Raw genomic sequence first — 20,551 nt, 5'->3', positions numbered from 1 at the left:
TTGGCTAGGGCACTAGTAGGGACAGGCACTGTCATCAGGGCCCCTCTCCCACTCCATGTTCTGGCCACTCAGAATCTGTCCTGTGAGCTTCTGGAAGCTTGCCCATTGGTGAGATACAGCGATGGACAAGATGTAGATAGGGTAGAGGATTGGTTGGCTCTGCGGAGAGGCCTGACACAGCCTCTTCTGGCCATGAGAACGCCACAATGACAAGATTGTTCTGTGTCGCTGTTGTGGGTCCTCATGGAGGCAATGTTTCATAGCAGTATGTTTATCTTCTATTGCTGCCCTAGGAAGAACAGAGGAAGTCTCTCCAGAGTCAAGACTGTAGCTGGAGACCAGGTATTTATTGTGTCTTTTTCAGTCTTTCTGGGAGAAGCTGGGGTAGAAGATGGGAGGGAGGAAGGTGAGGCTCTCCCAGCCTGAGCATCCAGGCCTAAGAATCCAGCAAACAACTAGAAAGGGGGAGACTGTGCATCAAGGGGTGCCCTTGAGGCAAAATAGGGGGAGCACCAAGCTTGGGGTCCCTGGGCAGATCAGGGAGAGATAAGTGAGGGCTTGTGGGAACCCACTTGCTTAGTGGCCTAGGGTTCCTGCTCTGTCCTGGTTTGTGGGGCAGAGGGCAGGAGAGGAACACAGGGAGAAGAAGGGGCAGGCCCCAAAGTGAGCAGCGAGATCTTCCGGCCTGCCTCTGGACACTGAAAGGGGCGTGTCTCTGGATTCTGCCCCCAGTGGAATAGCTTCCTCACTCTGAGGGAGGTTACTCCTGTCCTGTGGTCTGAGTCCTGCCGGTTATGACCGCTCATGCTTCCCACAGACTAACTCTGAGTCTGGTCAGATGCCTCCCCTTCTGGCTTCTGTTTTCTGCTAGTGCTGGGCTAACTCTTGACCTGCCTGAGGGAGACTCAGGATGAGAGGTGAACATACAGACATAAGGATTGGGTTCTGCCTTCTCTGCCCATGGGAAGCCAGTCAGCTGGAGAATGGGTGACCCTCAGTGTCCTGGGTCCCTATTTGGGGGCCTGTAGTCTGAAGTTCCATTTGAGTTTGGGGGGGAGTCAGGCTCTGTCTCAGTAGACAGCAAGGAGGCCTGGCCCCGCTGGCATTCTGGGCTGTAGTAGAAGGAACAGAGCCGGAAGGAGGGCCGAAGCTCATTCTGTATACGATCCAGGATGTGGACGAAAGTCGGACGCAGGCGCGGACTAGGCTGCCAGCAGAGTCTCATCAGCTCCTGTCTGGGGAGGGTGAGGTGGGGTTAGAGGGAGCCCAGATGCTCGCTGCCTCCCACACTGGAAGTATCAGTTGGCGGAAGGAAGGGATCAGAGGGGAATAAGTGAGGAACGTAGGTGAGTTAAGATCTGGGAGTAGCCGGGCGGTGGTGGTGCATGCATTTAATCCCAACACTTAGGAAGCAGAGGCAGGAGGATCTCTGAGTTTGAAGCCACCCTGGTCTACCAAAAACAAAAACAAAGCAAATAAATAAACAAAAGAGCTAGGAGTCAGACGCTTTGGAAGAGCTGGGTTGGAGTCAAGGGTGAGGAACAAGACGGAAAGGGCCGTGGGGATGACTCACAGCTGAAGCGGACAGTCCTCCAGGTCCTCCAGCACTCCACCATCCATGACGAATTTGAGCACCTGCTCATTTGACAGACCCTGGTATGGTTGTTCAGCCAAGGTCACAATCTCCCAGAGCACGACACCAAAGGACCTGGAGAACACAAACAACAGCCCAAATCAGCACCCTTCCAGTTGCTCAGCACTCCTAGTGAGGACGTGTCCCCGACTCTTCCAAGATGCTGCCTGTACATCCATGGACCCCTCTGCTCCTGCCAGGCCCTACCAGACATCTGAATGAGTGGTGAAGATTCCATCTTTGAGGGACTCAGGGGCCATCCAGCGCACAGGCAACAGTCCCTTTCCACCTTTGCGGTAATAGTCTGTCTCGTACACATCCCGGGTCATGCCAAAGTCTGGAAAGTAAGAGTTTAGGGGCACGGGAGTCATCAACAGTTCTCCCGGAAGACAGTCCTCAAACTTCTCTCCCTGCAGCCTCTGAGCATCCTGGAAGGTGTGACTCCAGAGGATCCTGGAGGTCATCCCTGCTCTTGGACATGGAGACTGAGATGGGGGAGGACTGGGGGACTTGCCTGTCAAGCCTTCAAGCCAGGCCTGGTCTCCTATAGCTAGCTTAGGGGAAGAAGCTCTACCTTCGGGCTTCCCTCATCTACCCGGTACCCCACTGTACCACCAATTTTGACGGTGAAATCCTGGGACACCATACAGTTGCGGGCTGCCAGGTCCCGGTGCACAAACTTATTGGCAGCAAGGTAGGCCATGCCGTCTGCAATCTCGCCAGCCATCTGTATCATGTCACTGAGTTCTGGCTGTGGGAGGCCAGGGTTGTTCTACAGGCAAGAGAGGGGCTGGTGAAGGCCTGCCTTTCACCAACACTATGCCCAACTTCTCAATTCCCCAGCCTCATATCTTCCTCAGGATCTTCCCTGTTCCAACCTCTGCCTCAGGTCTCAGAGATCGGAGATGGCTCTTGAGGTCCCCACGGTTCATCAGCTCCATGATGACCAAAGTTGGCTGGCCCTGAGACACCACACCCAGCAGGCGAACCTGGGAGGAGAAGATCTTGGTTGTAGGTCTCTCTTTGATCCACGTGGCCAAAACCTGGACCTTCTGTGATTATACCCTGACTCAGACGCCTCTTCTAACCCCACCCTGCCACGACTGCAGTCATAATCCCGACCTTACCCAATCATATCTGATTATCATCTAATCATGAACTTGGTCCCACTCAAGACCCCAATAACTCCCTGGAAACCTAATACTGTGCCCCGACCTTGACTGATCTCAGCGCTAGACTCTGCTCCTATTAGGGCTTTCCCTACAGTCCAGCCTGGACCTCATTTCAGACCCTTTCCTTCTTACCACAGAGCCTTCACCCTTGGTATGATCTTACCACATGATGACACTTGAATGCCTTCATGACGGAAGCTTCCTTGAGGAATTCAATTCGCTCCCGCGCGCTGGCCAGCTCATTAACTGTCTTCAGGGCTACAGGTGTAGACTCCTTTCCAGCCTCAAGCCCTTGTACCAGTCCCTCATAGACCATCCCAAAAGAGCCTTGGCCCAGCTCCCGGATGATGGATATTTGCTCCCGAGGCACCTCCCACTCATCAGGGACATACACTGAGCAGAGATATGTGTCAGAGGCAAGAGTGCCTCTCTCCGCCATGCCTTCACCTGCCTCTTGACTCCCCTCCCCAAAGCTATTATTGAACTTTAATGTGAAAAAAGTTACATTTCTAAAGGTCACACAGCTTCAGCACGCAGGGAACTACAGAGTCAGATAAAGGCATCAGTCAATTAATGCTGGCTCCCTCAGTACAGAAAACAATCAACTGTTATTTTCAGATTAAGGCAGTCATTCTTTTCTCATGTGTGCACGGTGTGTGTGTGTGTGTGTGTGTGTGTGTGTGTGTGTGTGATGTACATGGGTGTGCAGGTGTGCCTTCTGAGTTATTGCAATGATACAGGGTCTCCCATGTACCTGGAAGCTCCACGCTTTGACTAAGCTTTGGGAGCACACGACAAGTTCTGGAGGGCTCAGTGCTGGAGTTACAGGCACACAAGCGATGCCAAGCTTTTGTTGTGAGTGCTGGGCATTCAAACTTGCATTCAAACTCATGCTTGCAGAGGGGGCACCTTTCCCCACTGAGTTATCTTCCGAGCCATCACCCCCAGACCATCAAAGGCTACAAAGACATTTCAGATGCCCTTTTGAAGACTTCTCTTCTGAAGTGCTCTGTTCTCAAAGCCACCTTCCCCAAGAAGGTCCTGGAACTCTGCTCTTTGGCTCCTGCCCTCTTTCCCAGGCCACCCGTGCCCTGGACTTACTGTGGGAAGCACTGAAGTACTCTGGGTTCACAGATGTGTACAGTGTGCTGCTTCTGCAATGGGGGCAATAGGTCAAGGAGAGAAATGAACACACCAGGATTATGGGGACTACACTTGCTCTGGTTAGGGTCCTAGTCCTGGGGTCAGATCGGCCGAGAATAGGTGGAGTCATGGGTAGATGAGGGTGTCCTCTTTCAGTGGGCCCAGAGGGGCTTGGTGACCTCTAGACATGGGCATCCTAGGGTGGTCTCCTCTTGTCTCAGCAGAATCAACTTCTTTTTTTTTCTCAGCTTGAGTTAATGGTATGGTGACCAGTAGTCCTCATGTGCCCACACCACGATGTTTCTCAGGAGACAAAGCATTTCCAGGTTAACACAGATGAGTTACCATCTTAGCTAAGACGTGGGACTCCTCCATGCCTTCCAGGGAAAGAGTTTTTGACTTTAAGGAAGTCCTTTCTGTTGTCTAAACTATTACCCTCTGAGTGTGCTGACACTAGCCCTGGGAGAAGAGAAAGGAATGTGTGGGACTTGTCATCACCTCCTCTTGTTGTAGAAGAAACCGAGGGCAGCAACCATGATGAACAGCATGAACCCCACAGGGGTGACAGTGAGGAGGATGCGCAGGCCCCCAGCATCCTCTTCCTCTGGTGGTGGAAGTGGGGGATCGACAGATTAGAGTGGAAACTGCTTCTCTGGCAACTCTGGAGAATGGTGATGGGCCGGCCTGACAGTAGGCAGAGAGCGGCTGGGCAGATTGGGGAGCAAGTCCGCCTTACCTGGACCAGTGATGTAGAAGGCGACACCGTCTGTCCAGGAGCCATTGCCAGCCAGTGAGGTGGCCCGGACTCTAGCAGAGTAGTTTCCAGGGGGCAGCAGGGCCAGCTGTACCCCACCAACTTTGGCATATCGAAGTCGAGACACACAGAGCACTGTGGCCTCCTGCAGGAAGAACAGACCCAGACTGGGGTGGGGTCCTGGGTACACACCTCTCCCAGGTGCAGACCCAGACTGGGGTGGGGTCCTGGGTACATAGGGTACACACCTCTCCCAGGCGGCGGTACTTGATTTCATACTTGAGGATGAGCCCATTGGGGTCAGGTGGTTCAAGCCAATGCAGGATGACACTGCTCCTGCCAGCTGCCTTCCAGGCCACCTTCCCTGGGATGTCATCCGCTTCTCCTGCAGGAGGGGCATCTGGCAAATAGGCCACAAGCAGTTCTTCTTGCTCACTTTCAAACCCTGGCTAAACTGGGCCCAATGGGGAAGTTTGGAGAAGTTCCACAATTGTGGGAACTGGGAAGGGCGAACCGAGTGAGGCTCTAAGGTTAGTGGGAGTGCAAACCTGCTGCTTACAGAGCACTGACTGGGCAGTTCTTGGAGTCAGTAGTGGGGGTGCAAGCTGTGAAGGGACACCTACTATGTGGCATGGTGCGTGCAAAGACGAACGTGGCGGCACTGCAGCCCACAGTGTGTGCCGCGTGGTTGCAGGCATGGATGTCAATCCTGTATTCCGTGAAGTGCCTCAAGCCGCTCAACACCGCTCGCTCCCGGGGAACCTTGTCCTCTTGAATCTCAAAATCCGAATTGTTGGTCCCTAGTCTGAGAGGCCCGGCTTCCCGGCGGTGCCTCTCTAAGTCCCTGGAAATGGGATGGGTTAGAGCCAAAAGGCCTGCTCCCAGAGCCCCTCCCCCCCCTCCAGCTTCCATCCCAGCTCACCTTTGGGGACTCTTGTTAATGGATGTTACTTTCCAAGGAGACCTGGGAAAGCCAGGGCACCTCTCAGCTCCCGGGAGCTCTGCGGCTGCGCCCTGCCTCGAAATCAACCCCTACCAAGGCCAGGCCCGTAGCGTAATAGGCCCCTCCCACCAAGTCCCACCCACTCCAAGTCCCACCTCTCTGGTCCTCCCAACCAGGTCTCACTTCGGGATGGTGATGGCATGATGCAGGAAGTTTTCAAATTTTTTCTGGAACGTGACCTCTTGTGTTTCCAGTGCGGGCAGCGCCTGCCCAGGAGGTGAGTGTTGGCAAGGACAACAGCCTTGCTCAGGCTCAGCCTCCAGCGCCGGGTCTTCACGGTCGAAGCGTGCGTCGTGGCTGCTGGTGGGCAGCCGTAGACCTGTGGCCACCGTGCAGAAGAGAGGTCAGGACAGCGGTCCACCCGCCACTGAGCATCCCCGGTCTGGGGCACCCCCGGCGTACCGCGGTGGCAGTAGTCATTGATGTAGAGGTCACCGTCCTCTGCTAGGCGCTGCCACAGCACCAGGTAGTAGGTGATATTTCCATTGCGCTGGACCGGCGGCTTCCAGCGCACCAGAAGGTGTGAAGAGGATTTGGACGTGGAGATGACATCTTGGGGCACCGTGGGGGCTATGATTGTGAAGAGGGTGACGCTCAGAGGTGGGGCCTCTTTTCCAGAGGGATCTATGACTTTCAGCCCTCCTTCCCTAGAAATCATTCTGTCCTTTCTGTGTTTCAGAAAATAGGGCGGATGAAACTTCATTCATGACAGGCAAAAACTTCATTCATGACAGGCAAGCTCTCTCCTAACTGAGCCGTGGCCCCAACCCTGGGGAGGCAACACTGTTCTACAGAAGCGCAGGATTTAGTTCTCCAAATCCTTCACAGGCGGTTGAGTTCACTCGGCGATCTCAAGTCCAACCCAGCCTCACCCAAGCACAGAAAATACCCTGATTCTTGGTAGTGCCAAAGAATCTGACCTTCTACCCTGTGGGGTTCCCCAGCCCGTCTGTGTCTAGCGCCTGTGTGCCTCTATCTTCCTCCCTAGGATTCACACGTCTTATTCTGGAGCCCTCAGCTTACCCGCAGGCAAGGTTCGAAGGTAGACGATAGGGCTCTGGGCTCCTTGATGGGGGCTGTCCTCCGCAGTGGTCAGTGTGATGGCTCGCACAAACACAGCATACTGTGTCCAGGGCTTAAGGGGCGCTAGGGTCACCCCTGGCTCCTGGGTACGGCTGAGGGGTAGTTCCACATCCAACAGGTTCCAGCTCTGTGTTCCACACGCATCTGGACCCACGTGTTCTGTGGCGTTCTGGAATGGGCTGAATACACCATCCCCAGTGTTGGGGTACGGCTCAGGCCTATATCCGAGCTCTAACATCTCCCCTCACTGTGCAGGACGCCATAGCCCTTTCCCCACTTTGCATGTGAGTACAGCTGTGATTTTTGCCAATTCACCCACCCTGTGGGGCTTATGATCCTCCACACATCACAAATTATAATGAAATATCCCTCATCCTTAGTAGGAATTATTGAGTTTTTGTCCTAATGAGAGTAGACAGAAAAAGAAAGAAAGAAAGAATGAATGAAAAAAGAAAGGAAAAGGTTTGCACTGTATTAAAACCTAGAAAGTGGGTATGGGCAAAGAAGCAGATCATTCTCATCTCTAGGACCAAGAGAATCATTCTCATTCTCTGGAGCTAGGACCAAGAGAGCACTCTTTTGCTGACGGCAGAATAATCCTCTCTTCTGTTTTGTTCTGTTCTTGAGAGTATTTCCAAGTAGCCCATCTTTTGGGCTGCTGTCTTTTGTCTTTGGCTCCTGGTGTTTACCATGGTTAGAGGCTTGCACCACCACTCCCAGTAGGCAGAGTGTCTTAGTCAAAGTCCCTGCATGAGTTTTAGAAGTCTATGAACCTTCTAAACTACAGGCATGGTTCTACATATGTTTGTGTTTCCATAAACACCTTTCTAGAGGTGTGTTCCTAGCTTTCATGCTGTCCAAGAACTCCCTATGTAGACTAGGCTGGCCTCAGACTCACAGAGATTCACCTGTCTCTGCCTCCTGAGTGCTGGGATTAAAGATGTGTGGCACCACACCAGGCCAACTCTCATGTCTATAGATCCCCAAAGCCAACAACCACGGGCTCCAGGGAATAATTGAGGCAGACTTTGGGGATTAGACTGGAGGCAGGCCATGCAGAGATACCACAGGCTTTAAGGATACAAGGAGAGAGAGAAAATAAGGTTTTGGGGTATTGTAAGGCATCACATCCATGTTCATGATATGATTATTTGATGGTAGGCAGAGGGGTGGGATTATGCCGAGCCAGGGACAAAAAAATTGTGTGTGTGTGATGGTGTATATGTGTATATGTGAAGGTGTGTATGTGTGCACGTGTGTGAGTATGTGTATGTGTGTGTGTGACGGTGTATAGGTGGGGATGCCCTCAGTGCTGCAGGTGTGTGTGTGTGTGTGTGTGTATGTGTGTGATGGTGTATAGGTGAGGATGCCATCACTGGTGCAGGTGTGTGCATGCACATGTGTGCATGTGTATGTGTGTGTGCGTGTGTGTGTGTGATGGTGTATAGGTGGGGATGCCCTCAGTGATACAGGTGTGTGTGTGAGTGTGTGTGTGTGTGTGTGTGTGAGAGAGAGAGAGAGAGAGAGAGAGAGAGAGAGAGAGAGAGAGAGAGAGTGTGTGTGTGTGATGGTGTATAGGTGGCGCTGCCCTCAGTGATGCAGGTGGGTGTGTGAGTGTGTGTGTGTGATGGTGTATAGGTGGTGATTTCCTCGGTGGTGCACTGGTTCAGGTGTGTGGAGATCAGAGGTCGATGTTGAAGTGTCTTCCTCAATCACTTTCTTTATTTTGAGATCGGTTCTCTCACTGAACCTGGAGCTTTCTCTTTCTGCTCAGGTGCCTGGCCAGCAAGCTCGCAGGCTCACCATCTCTGCCCTCCAGCACTGGTTTTACAGATGCTACTGCCACACCTGGCTTTTCTGTGAGTTTGGGGGTCTGACCACAAGTTCCTTACCCTGGGCAGCACAAACCACCTTACCCACTGAGCCGTCTCCCTGGCCCCAAAGACAGATACGAGATAGATTGAGTGAGATGAGGAGAGGCTTGAGGCCCAGCTCCAAGTGCCCGTTCTTGCTGGAACTCAGAAGCAGGATGGCCCAGGAGCTGGTATGGGGGTTACAGAGTGGGCGTCATGAGGGCAGGTGCCTTGTGAGATATGACGCACTGAGTAGGTGTCTGTCAAAACCAGAATTGGACCAGGATTCTCAGGGTCTGCCCCTGAGGACTCACACAACAGTCATACGATAAAGTGGGGGTTCCTCAGGAACCCTAAGATACTTTGCCCCTAGCACGTAGATGTGTAGGTTGTGAGCTGCTTGAGCATAGCTAGGGAGGTATTGGCATTGCTGCCCATGTCAATGACTCCTTGAGGTGTGTCCTGCGAACCACCAATCTCAACATCAGTTAGGGCTTGTTAGGAATGCAGGTCAACTCAGATTGTTAGCTGGAGCCGGGATCCATATTTGACACACTCTCCCTTCTCCCTGTATTAGACATTCTCCTGCTATTGAGCTAAAGGAGAGCCTGGGCCAGTTGAGCACCCTGCTTCTGTGGGCTCCCTACTTGTTTCCAGACAGACCATGGGTGCTGCTGCAATAAGGCCTTTCAATTCTAATTTGCAGGAAGCACTTCCAGTTTGAATGGTCCAGACCTGTCTACCAAGGAGAGAAAGAAAGCACCTGCACCTTCTCCTCCTCCTCCTTCTCCTCCTCTTCTTCCTCCTCCTCTTCTTTTCCTTCTCCCCTTCCTCCTTCTCCTCCTTCTTCCTTTTTTCCCCCAAGACAGGGTTTCTCTGTAGCTTTGGAGCCTGTCCTGGAGCTCACTCTGTAGACCAGGCTTGCCTTGAACTCACAGACATCCACCTACCTCTGCCTCCCGAGTGCTGGGATTAAAGGTATGTGCCACTATCACCTGGTGGAAAGAACCTGCTCTTGATCATCAAAAATTCATATCTCTCTTATAAGGAAATCTCTTGAGCTTGTTCCCGCTCTTGCCTGGTTCTGGGGGTGGAACTGGGGCCTGTCATGCTAGGCAAGCATCCTGCCACTGAACTCCACATTTGGTCCATCTACTGTTCATTTTGAGACAGGATCTCACTAGGCAGACCATGTAGGCCTTGAATTTAGGATTCGCTTGTTTTAGCCTCCTTCATGTTGTTCATAGGACTGTGCTAAAGGCTTGGCTGGGACACCTGTCAGTGACACTTGTTTTAGGAGTCCTCCTTGGACCAAGACAGAGACCCACATTGGAGCACCGGACTGAAATCTCAAGGTCCAAATCAGGAGCAGATGGAGAGAGAGCACGAGCAAGGAACTCAGGACCGCGAGGGGTGCACCCACACACTGAGACAATGGGGATGTTCTATTGGGAACTCACCAAGGCCAGCTGGCCCGGGTCTGAAAAAGCCTGGGATAAAACCGGACTCGCTGAACATAGCGGACAATGAGGACTACTGAGAACTCAAGAACAATGGCAATGGGTTTTTGATCCTACTGCATGTACTGGCTTTGTGGGACCCTAGGCAGTTTGGATGCTCACCTTACTAGACCTGAATGGAGATGGGTGGTCCTTGGACTTCCCACAGGGCAGGGAACACTGATTGCTCTTTGGGTTGATGAGGGAGGGGGACTTGATCGGGGGAGGGGGAGGGAAATGGGAGGCGGTGGCGGGGAGGAGGCAGAAATCTTTAATAAATAAATAAATAAAATGAAGTCCTCCTTGTAGTACCTCTCTTGCTAACGGCAGTCCATTCTCTCCAAAGAAATATCCCATTTCAGCCTGGAGTGTAGCTTAGTTGGTATAATAATATGACTAGCATGCACATTGCCTGGAGTTTGACTCTTAGCATCACATAAATGGGCTATGGTATGAACTTCTGTAATCTAGCACTTTGGGGTTGAAAGCAAGAGGGTAAGTTCAAAAAGTTTGAGGGCAGCCAGGATATATAAGATCTACTTAAGAAGAAGAAAGTGCTGGACAGTGGTGGTAAAAGCTTTAATCCTAGCACTTGGAGGCAGAGGCAGGCGGATCTCTGTAAATTTGAGGCCAGCCTGGTCTACAGAAAGTTCTGGACAGCCAGGGCTACATCATGAGACAATGTCTTATATTGAGAGACAGACAGACAGACAGAGACAGAGAGAGAGAGTGACAGAGGGGGGGAGGGAGGGAGAGAGGAAGACGGGAGGAAGAAGACAAGAAGGAAGGGAAGGAGGACCCTCCCCAGGCTTTAATGAAATGCTGGTAAAAAAAAAAAAACGCTCCTAAAAGTGGCCAGATTAGTAGGTACTTCCCAAACCGCTGCTGGGCAAGAGGATGTGGTCAGCAGAGAACTTTAGCACCGTGGATTGAAGCTCAATTAGCTACACTGTTCTAGCAAAATGATTTTCTGGGCTCTCAGAAATCCTGACTGTCTCTTCGTTTCACTTGGTGAGGAGAAACTGAGGCATGGAGGACCAAAGAAGGTGAGACAGATCCAAGCAGTATGTGACTGTGGGTCCTAGCCTTCAGGCTCTCGACATCCCAGCCTGGACATGCCCTCACCTCCTTTGGTTTTGAAAATAATTGGACTCTGCATAGCACACAGGCCTGGAATCTCAGCGTTCTTGGAGGCCGGGATTCAGGAAGAGGAATCTTTTGAGAGTTGGACACTGATTTACATAGTAAGGCCCTGTCTCAAAGTGGGGTGGGATTAGGGTCCTCCGTCTGGCACCACTCTCTACTCACGACTCCTTGTAATAGACGATGAAACTGAGCAGGTCCCGGGCCTCCAGGGGTTCATAGCGCTCCCAGCGCAGCAAGATGCGGTCCGCCTCAGTCAGGTTGAACACGAAGCGCAGAGTGCGAGTCTGGCCTGGGTAGGGCAAAAGGAAAGCATTCTCTCCGCACGCCCGTCACAGGCTTGTGCTGACTTACACTGACCCCATGGCTTCTCATCTCCTTGGGTGACTCCCCCCTCCCCGTCTTAGTGCGTGCGTGTTGCCCTGTTTGTACTCCTGGGGTTGGGCAGGTCTTTACAGGCAGCGCGATCTCCGTTGGTGCGGGGGTTGATCTCAGCTTTGCTCTGCCGTCCTCTGGTCCCTGTCACCTCCTCCAGCTGGTATATGTGCTCCATGCAGAGGCGTGGGTTGAAGGCGAAGTACATTTTACCCACAGGAATGGTGAGCCCCACAGTCACCCAGGACCCCAACTGTTGCAGGTTCTGGTTGTCCAACACGTAGAGTGTGTAGTTCCTGGAGAAAGCCGGGTGCCTTGCTCTGCAAGGTGGCAGGGGTTGGGGCAGGAGAGGGGCTGGCTCATGGGTTCCCCTGCAGAAGCTGCACTGGGCACAGGTGTAATCTGCGGTCCATTCACATCCACGAGGGTTCAGGGGACTCTCTCTGTGCCACTAGGAATGTGACATCTTGAAATTCCCCGCCCCTCTGCCGACCTCACTTTATGTCCCTCTCCTCCTTCATATCACCTTAACAGCACTGGCTGTGGCGACAAAGGAGCCCGCCGGCCAGTTTGGCTATAGGTACCCCTAGTGGGACATGATCATATGTGAGGAGACAGAAGAAGCCACAGGAAACCATTTGACTGGTGACAATTTAAACTTCTTCTTCCTTGTTTTTTTTTTTTTTTTTGAGGGGGGGGATTTCGAGACAGGGTTTCTCTGAAACTTTGGAGCCTTTCCTGGAACTAGCTCTTGTAGACCAGGCTGGCCTCAAACTCCTAGAGATCCACCTGCCTCTGCTGGGATTAAAGGCGTGCGCCACCACCGTCCGGATAAACTTCCTTTTATTTTGAAAACTACTGATGACTTTGTGATCAGCCCTTGGTTCCTAGGTGGTAAGAACGATTTTATGCTCAGTCAGGTTCACTCAGCAACCAAACTGACAGGTGTTTCCATCATGGCCCGTTGCCATGGAAGAGCATAGAACCAGTGTTGTATATTCTGTGTTCCGGTCCCTGTTTAAAGCACTTCACACACAACTGTGTAAATATCGATCACAATCCTAGGGCACAAGCTTCATTTCACAGAGGGGAAACCCGAGGACCAGAGAAGGCAAGCGGCCTCCCCACACTCACACAGCTAGTAACCAGCAAACTAACTTTCAGAACCCGTTCTCTTCACTAGTGTTCCAAGAAGGCTGAGGAAAAGGGGGCTGGTCAGGCTGATTTCTGATCCCTTACCCATCCACCATCGAATCTCCCCGGATTAGTTTGAGGTTCTTGAAAAAGCCCAAGGACACGAGTGCGAACGAGTGTTTGATTTTGAGGAAGCCGGTGATGGTCTCCACCAGCCCCAGGTTGTGTTGAAGCTCGGGTTCCAGGTTGTCTGAGGATAAGGAAGATAGGACTGGAGTAGGGTCGGGGAAGGGTAGGGAACTGGAGGGACAGAGGCAGAGGACCCTGGATGAGGGAAGCCATGCATGGACTGCAGTTAGGAGGGAGGGTGCGGTCAGGAAGAGTACTGACAGCCTTGGCGAAGGTTGAGGATAAGGCTTCCCTCCACGTGGGTGCAGCCCACCAGGTCCTGAGTGGCCTGGACAGAGTCGATGGTCTTTGTGCCAACTTTGCACTCCTTGGGGCACAGTCCCTCGCACTTGTGGCAGAAAATGCTGGCAGGACAAGCAGATAGCCTAAGTCTTGGGCGATGAAACTGCTCAGGCCTCCCGACAACCCCAGGGGTCTGCCGCTCACCTGCTGCTATTGCGGGTGAAGCCTGGAGGGCACTGAGCCAGGCAGCTGCCCTGGTAGATGCCAAAGGTGGCGGTGCGGCCAGGCACCTCACGCAGATGAGCACAGACCTCAGAGGTGACACAGCGCCAGGACTCATACTGGTAGGTGCCCGGAGGGCAGGTCCGGAGGCAGGCTCCTCGGAAGTAGAGGTGGCGGCAAGCTACACAGGCTCCAGAGTCTTCAGGTTGGCTGCAGCCCCCCAGACATTCATCGTGGCAGCACTCACCGCCTGCTGTGCAGGCCAGCCCGCCGGGGCAGGGACACACTGTGGGCAGAGGGCCGTTAGACTTTACCTGCCCCTTGGCAACCCCTCAACAATGTCCTTTTCCAACCCTGGCCCACCCCATCCTGAGGTGACCCTCTCAGCACCAGGTGACACTACTGACTTTGTTTCCTTGTGTCATGGATGCTTGAAGGCCTCTCTCTGTCCTCCACCTTGAGAGTATCAGGACTCAGGCTAGGCTGTGCTGCAATCCCAGCACTTGGGATGCAAAAGCTGTTGCATCTCTGTGAGTTTGAGGCTAGCCTGGTCTAGTGAGTTCCAGTCTAGCTTAAGTTGGACAGAGAGACCCTTTCTCAGGGAAAAAAGAAAAAAGAGAAAGAAGAAAAAGTCTCAGAACTCAGGATGGAGCAGCAGCCTTGTCCATCAGGGTTGCTGTTCTGCAGCCTGCTGTCCTGTCTAGGCTGTCCCGTGGTGACTTGATATAGTGCCAAAGAGAATCAGCTGGCTACTCTTGATCAGCTAGGCCAGGGCAAGGTGGGTCCAGCCAGGGCCTGTTGACATGGCACACAAATTGAGAGGACATGTAGCAGCTGTGTTTACAGCCAACAGGGAGTCGGCTCACCGCTGATACAGCAGGCTCTTGTTATTCTCCTGCCTGGAGCCGAGGCTAGAGGTGAGGGGCAGACTTTGAGCTGTATGAGAACGACTCCTGGGCTAGGGGACTCCAGATCTGCTCCTGGCCTCTGGAAGACCTTACCCCACTGCCCACTGTGCTCCTTCTGCTCCCCTTGCCTGTCCAAGTCTTTCTATCCCTTCCTTCTCCTTTCTGTTCTCAACACCGCATCTCTGACTCACTGCTGCCAATGCACCCGCTGATGGCATGGGACTGAGACCACATCCCCTATCGTCACCAGAGGAGACAGAGGTGGGGATGCCAGGTGAGTCTGGCTAGAGAGCAGAGGTCTTGGGCTGACTTCTGTCCACTTGTGTCTACCCTCTTCCCAAAGCCCCTCCTTACCTACTCTGTGCCTGCCTGATGCCATGCCAGGCAGTTTAATTTCTGGGAACTTCGCTTTCCTTTCCTGTAAAATGGGATAATAAAGGGTACCTGTCCTATAGGAAGGGTAATGGTTTGAAAACAATGGCCGCAAGCCAGACATATATCTGTAATCCCAGCACTTAAGAAATAGAAGAATTAGGGTTCAAGGCCAACCTCAGCCACATGTCAAGTTTCAGGCCAGCCTGGGCTACATTATATGTTGGCTCACAAACCCAACAATAGCAAAAGGTGGAAGAGCCCCACCTCCCTGTGCTACAGCCATGTTCTGTGCAAGTGCCCACCTCTCTGGCAGTGACTGGAGGTCCAGCACCTGTAGTCAGTGTGCCCACTGAAGGTGGTTCTCGCACAGGGCTCACCAGCAGCACCCAGCACACCAGGGCACACGTCAGCACACTCCTCGCCCAGTTTGTTCCCCACAATGTGGTTGGTGCCAGGCGCAGGCTGCAACAGGCCCCAGTCAATGGTGGAGAGGTGGCAGAGTTCCTGGTTCTTCTCCACACGCACAGCCCCACGCAGCACAGCCCCAAGCGACGGCAGTCCAATGTCCCGCAGGTGGGGCATCTCAAAGATAATGAGGGCATAGCCCAGGAAGAGGCGTGCACCTCGGATCACAGCAAGGTTAGGGAAGAGGTCTCGAAGGCTCTCCAGGCCATAGACTCGGAACAACAACAGGTAGTCTGTGACCTGGGTAAGGCGCGGGAAGCTGAGGCCTCGGAAGTCCTCTCCAGTGGCAGCAAACATGAGAAGGATCTGCAGGTGACCCTCCACCACGCTGCAGTTCTCCAGCCGACGAAGCTCTGTCACCTCAGAGCGGATATCCAGGCTGGGGCACACTGTGGACACATGTGGGCTGGCAGATGAGACCAGTGTAGACCAAGAACCCTGTCCTGGCAGCTCTGGAGGGGAACCACACTGGCAAGTAGGAGGACATGGCATGGGGTACCAGTTGGAGATCTGGCTTACTGTCTGTGGCTCCCCTAGCTCCTAAAATCAGCTCCTCCCACTGTCTTGCTTAAACCAGTCTCCCCTGCTTTTTTCTGGGGGTCAGTGCTGGTTAGGCAAACACCATACCATTGAGCTACATCCCCAGCCCATGGTGTTTAGAGAGATCACTGCGTAGCTCTGGTAGCCTGGAACTCTGTCCTTCCGCCTCTGTCTCCTGAGTCTGTGAACCACATCTGGTTTCCCCATGACTCCCAGCTAACTTACATGTAATTTCTTCATTTGTTTTGCTTATTGCAAGCCTCATGAGGGCAGGAATTTAATTCATTACTTTATACTTTCATGTGTAGTGCCTGATGCAAGATTGGTGCTCTGTGAATGCTTGGTGAGAAAATGAACGCACAGTGTGCCTGGGAGGAAGTGCGTACCGAGTGTGTACCGAGTGAGTACTGAGTGTGTACTGAGTGTGTACTGAGTGTGTACTGAGTGAGTACTGAGTGTGTACCGAGTGTGTACCGAGTGTGTACCGAGTGAGTACTGAGTGTGTACTGAGTGTGTACCGAGTGTGTACCGAGTGAGTACTGAGTGTGTACCGAGTGTGTACCGAGTGTGTACCGAGTGAGTACTGAGTGTGTACTGAGTGTGTACCGAGTGTGTACCGAGTGAGTACTGAGTGTGTACTGAGCATGAGCTTCTCTCCCTGTCCTCAGGGAGCAGGATCCCCATAAGAAATCGTTTTTTGCTCTGAAGGGACTTTCCATGGTTCCTCCTCACCAAGGTCCTCATTTTACTTCCTCAGCGCAACATTCTGGTGTAGACAAGCTAGTGTCCATTCATTTCTCCAGGCTCAAACCCAGAAAGGCTCCGTAAGTCTTTGACCTGCATTGCTGGGGGCTGGTGTCCTTTCCTTAGCTCTCTGGCCGGAGCTCAGCAGCGAGCTGTTCTAAGTCCAGTTTGCATCTCCCATGGTACCCAGCTCAGGACTGGAACCTCTGGCACTCAGGGACTCTGGGCCAGCAACATCTGGATCCCGAGTCTACCCTTTCCTTTGGGACCTAGTCCATTCACCTCTGTTCCTTAACAGGAGCGGATGCTTAGCCCCAGTTTAACATCCAGGTCTGTTTCCTCTCTCCTCACCTGGCCCTCCAGAAATGCCCCACCTTGGCACCATGCCACACATTCTCCCATACAGGCTAGCCCTGTCCTGGCTCAGGGCTTATCAAGGACAAACAGGATGGAAAGCCTGGTTCCCTGTACTTTCTCTCTGTGGTTGATGCTCAACTGTCCAGCTGTTGGATGTGTGTGCATGCACACGCTCACTTGCTTGTGCACATACTAGGCAAGGCAGGTACACACACACACACACACACACACACACACACACACAAAAAAAGAGGAAAAACACTTCTGTTCTCTCCAGGAAAGCCAATTAGGTTCTTTGAGGCAGGTAGGGGGGTTCCCTCAGGCGCTCTGCTTCCCATCATGCCTTAGCCTCTCTAGAGCTCCCCTAATGTGAGACATTGGAAAAACAAATCCAAGACCTCTTCAGATTAACCCCTGCCTTTCCTCAGGACATGCTCTAGGTAGAGCTTCACTGGAAACAGCAGCTGTGCTCCTTGACCAAACACCAAGTCCCAGGACTTGCATGCTTTATTTTGACAACTGTGCTCTTGCCTGGCATCTGCTGTGCAGTATGCTGGCACAGAAGGGGCAGGGGTAGGGTGCTCAGGCTGGCACAGAAGGGGCAGAGGTAGGGTGCTCAGGCAGGTCACCATGCATTGTGAATCTTCTGTGAGTGGCCCCTTTCAGAGGGAACCTTACCCCGGTCCATTTGCATTATCTGTATCGGAAAGGAAGCCCCTGCCTTGACCTTGGAAGCCCCACTCAGAAGAGCATCCTAAGACCCTTCACACTCCCAGAGTGCTGAGTTCCCAAGCTCTCTGTGTGGAGGACAAAGGCAGTCTCTGGCAACCCTCTGAAGGCAATTTGGTCTGCGTGGTGCACTCACACTTCCTGGAGGCCTTTGGTGGGAAGTGTGTGTCGGAGGAACAGCTCTGAGGCCAGAGGGTAGACAGATCTCTCAGGCAGCCTTTCTGCCCACAGTGGGTGGGGAACTCGGACTAATGCTGGAGCTCAGGGCCTGCCCTGGGGCTGCCTCTCCAGCCGCTGAGCCTCCTATCAGCACAAAGGGTCAATTGCTTTACTGGTGCCTGGTGTCAGCTGCTGGTCCCAGGCTGCCCCTTATCATTTAGTGGCCCTAGAGAAGACTTCTGATTCCCACAGTCTCACTTTGGTTCAAACTCAGACTTTCCTGGGATAGCGGTTTCACAAATAGCAATGGGTTCATTCTATTTCTAACTCCTTAACTCTTAGGAAGCTGAGAAGGCAAAAAAAATTTTTCCCCAGTGAAAAGTCCTTTTGAGGGCTAGCCCTAGTCCTTAAATTCCCATAAAGATTAAATAGAAGCCAGAGGCAGTGGCGCATGCCTTTAATCCCAGCAGAAGCAGGTGGCTCTCTGAAGGCTAGCCTGGTCTACAGTGTGAGTTTTAAGACAGCCAGGGCTAGCCGGGCGGGGGTGGCGCACGCCTTTAATCCCAGCACTCAGGAGGCAGAGGCAGGCGGATCTCTGTGAGTTCGAGACCAGCCTGGTCTACAGAGCTAGTGCCAGGACCGGAACCAAAAGCTACGGAGAAACCCTGTCTCGAAAAACCAAGAAAAAAAAAAAAAAAAAAAAAGACAGCCAGGGCTAAACAGAGAAACCCTGTCTCGAAAAACCAAACCAAACAAAGACAACATAAAAGCTTTCTGGGAGCCAGATGGAGTTGGAAAGACGTTGCTGGGGACTCACCCTCTAGTGTGTCCAGGCCAGATCCCAAGGACAGCAGGCTCATAAGCAAGTGTACTCCCCAGGGCCACAGAGCAGGCACTGCCACCATCTTAGCCCTGAGTGTCCTCCAGGTGTCCTACTGGAAAAAAAGGGTCTCATGGGATGCAGACCCAGGTTCCGGGGTGGGGAGTGAGGTACAGGGGCAAAGGGATTGGAAATCTCAAGAGACAGCCAAGATAGCAAAGAATTTCGGACCAGAGGAAACAAACACAGCTTCAGATGATCCAGAGACAGAGGCAGTCAGAAGCAGGAGACCCTCAGAGAGGCTTCCAGAGAAAGAAATTGACCCAGAATTCAGAACACGAAGGTTCAGGGGCCGGACAGTCGCGCGAGGTGAGGCGGAGAGAAAGCCCCGGGAGTGTCCAGGGGCTGCGGCAGGGTCAAGAGGAGCGCAAGACTCCACCCTGAGACTCCCACTTCTGTTCGCTGCAGCTCCTGGGGCCAGAACGCAGGGACCTCGCCCAGCTCCCGCCCGTTCCAGAAACGGATTGGTTTGTGCGGATTTCCCTGTTCTTTCTGCCCCTCCCACAAAGTCAAGTAAAAATATTTAGCCTGTCAACTGAGGGAGGTGGGGGGGGGGCAGATGTGTTGGGGAAAATAAGGCCAAAATGCCGAAGGGGTTGGGGACTAAGAAATCTTGGCAGCGTCTCTCTGCCACCTCTGGCACCGCCCCTGCTAGCTGCAGACGTGGAGGCAGCAACTGGGCGCCGTGTTCTGAAGAGCGCAGGTTCTGGAGTTCAACAGGTGTTTTGACACTCTAGAGGGTGACTTCCCACATCCCCGACAGGTCGGACTCTGCTTGTGAAACCTGGAGATCTTAGACCTTCGTCTCTAGAAGCCCCTCCCATTCTCTCGAGGCCACTTTGACTATAACTCCTGGTGCGAGGTGTGTCCTTGCCAAGTCCCTTGGTTCTGGCTCAGATCCCGAGAAGAGCTATCTCTCTGTAAGATTATGCCTTCGTTTGGTTACTTTTAAGAATTGGAGAGGTTTGGTGGGTCTTTGTATGTGCATTCTTGTGTGGAGGTACTTGGGAGACTATTCACCCTTGGACCTGGCACGGAAAGCTACCTGCCACTAGGACTATCTATCCTTCCCTGGATTACTGGGTTCTTCTCACTTCTGGTCACTCCCAGTACCTACCTGCCCCCTCTCTTAAACGTGAGACTTATAGACTTGCAGCCAGGAAGGCCAATGCGCGATACTTGCCCTTTGATGACCTGAATGTTGGGATCCTGGGAATTCCCAGGTTCACAAATACCAAGGGCTTACGGTTCCCAGCTCTACCCGCGGGCAACTCCCATGTCCGAAGAGCTAAGAGATCTATTAATTTCTCCACTCAGAAATCGATGCACTTGTCAGGACGGCGATCGATGCCAGTCCTGCTCTGTTTGGCCTTACCCAACTCTGGTACCCAGCCCTAGCTGGCTGACTGGGTTTGGGGACTGACCTTAACACCCAAGGCGCAACCTAGTAAAGTTGCCAACCGCGCTCCCCGCTAGAAGACCCAGGCCCGGAGCAAACACTGCGGGCGCAAGGGCTTCTAGCGCCACCCTGTGGCCTCTTGCAGACCGAGTGGTCTCCACTTTCCACTCTCCATCCAGCTGTGTTCAGAGAACTCTTCTCTGCCCCTTCTGTTTTCCTCCCCAGGTTCTGTATCCAGTCATTCTGGGGCTCTCTCCCTTTCCTTACTAGCGTCTAGAGATCGTTCATCAAATTTATTCCAAGTGACATGCACATTCTCGTAGGCAAGAAGAGCACCGTGAGGCTGGTTGGGATGACCTGGATTTCAACCTTTTCCTTGCTCTTCCCGCAAATCTGAAAATGCAGCTGTTTTACTGGGAGAAATACGTATCAGCTTCCTAGCTCCCCCACCCCCCACCCCTCACCCTTCCCCGCTGCCCCAGTCTCAGAAGACAATTGTGAGGCATTCTGTGGCAATCTTTCCCCGCCCCAAGGCTCCAGCAGACGTGAGGGACATTAGTGAGGCTAGCT

At 52.9% G+C, this 20,551-nt stretch overlaps 1 protein-coding gene across 1 annotated transcript; it reads right to left on the bottom strand.

Moving 5' to 3' along the window:
- Positions 1 to 326: 326 nt before the first annotated feature.
- Insrr (insulin receptor related receptor) lies at positions 327 to 18,880 on the bottom strand. The gene is made up of 22 exons (XM_050118754.1): positions 18,520 to 18,880; positions 15,011 to 15,562; positions 13,408 to 13,711; positions 13,183 to 13,325; positions 12,898 to 13,042; positions 11,740 to 11,954; positions 11,449 to 11,575; positions 6,729 to 6,967; positions 6,108 to 6,275; positions 5,829 to 6,024; positions 5,625 to 5,666; positions 5,326 to 5,546; positions 4,951 to 5,087; positions 4,685 to 4,847; positions 4,447 to 4,552; positions 3,907 to 3,959; positions 2,969 to 3,198; positions 2,512 to 2,622; positions 2,246 to 2,405; positions 1,841 to 1,970; positions 1,574 to 1,708; positions 327 to 1,235 (listed from the first exon to the last, which is right to left on the bottom strand). The coding sequence occupies exons 1-22, from the start codon at positions 18,605 to 18,607 to the stop codon at positions 995 to 997; spliced, it is 3,906 nt and encodes a 1,301-aa protein (XP_049974711.1). The 5' UTR covers positions 18,608 to 18,880; the 3' UTR covers positions 327 to 994.
- Between the last annotated feature and the right edge of the window lie 1,671 nt (positions 18,881 to 20,551).

This window comes from Alexandromys fortis, unplaced genomic scaffold (genome assembly GCF_014885135.2).
Source record: "Alexandromys fortis isolate MF-2015 unplaced genomic scaffold, M_Fortis_MF-2015_v1.1 scaffold_152, whole genome shotgun sequence".
Taxonomy (NCBI): domain Eukaryota; kingdom Metazoa; phylum Chordata; class Mammalia; order Rodentia; family Cricetidae; genus Alexandromys; species Alexandromys fortis.
This window is presented reverse-complemented; position numbering and strand designations above follow the sequence as displayed.

What these genes read in the sequence shown, in the direction of transcription:
- Insrr (XM_050118754.1), bottom strand. Translation starts at nt 18,607, where the DNA reads ATGGTGGCAGTGCCTGCTCTGTGGCCCTGGGGAGTACACTTGCTTATG. An exon ending in TGGCCTGGACACACTAGAGG is followed by an intron (nt 15,563 to 18,519) that starts GTGAGTCCCCAG and finishes ATGTGTCCACAG; the next exon opens with TGTGCCCCAGCCTGGATATC. An exon ending in ACCACTCATTCAGATGTCTG is followed by an intron (nt 1,709 to 1,840) that starts GTAGGGCCTGGC and finishes TGTGTTCTCCAG; the next exon opens with GTCCTTTGGTGTCGTGCTCT.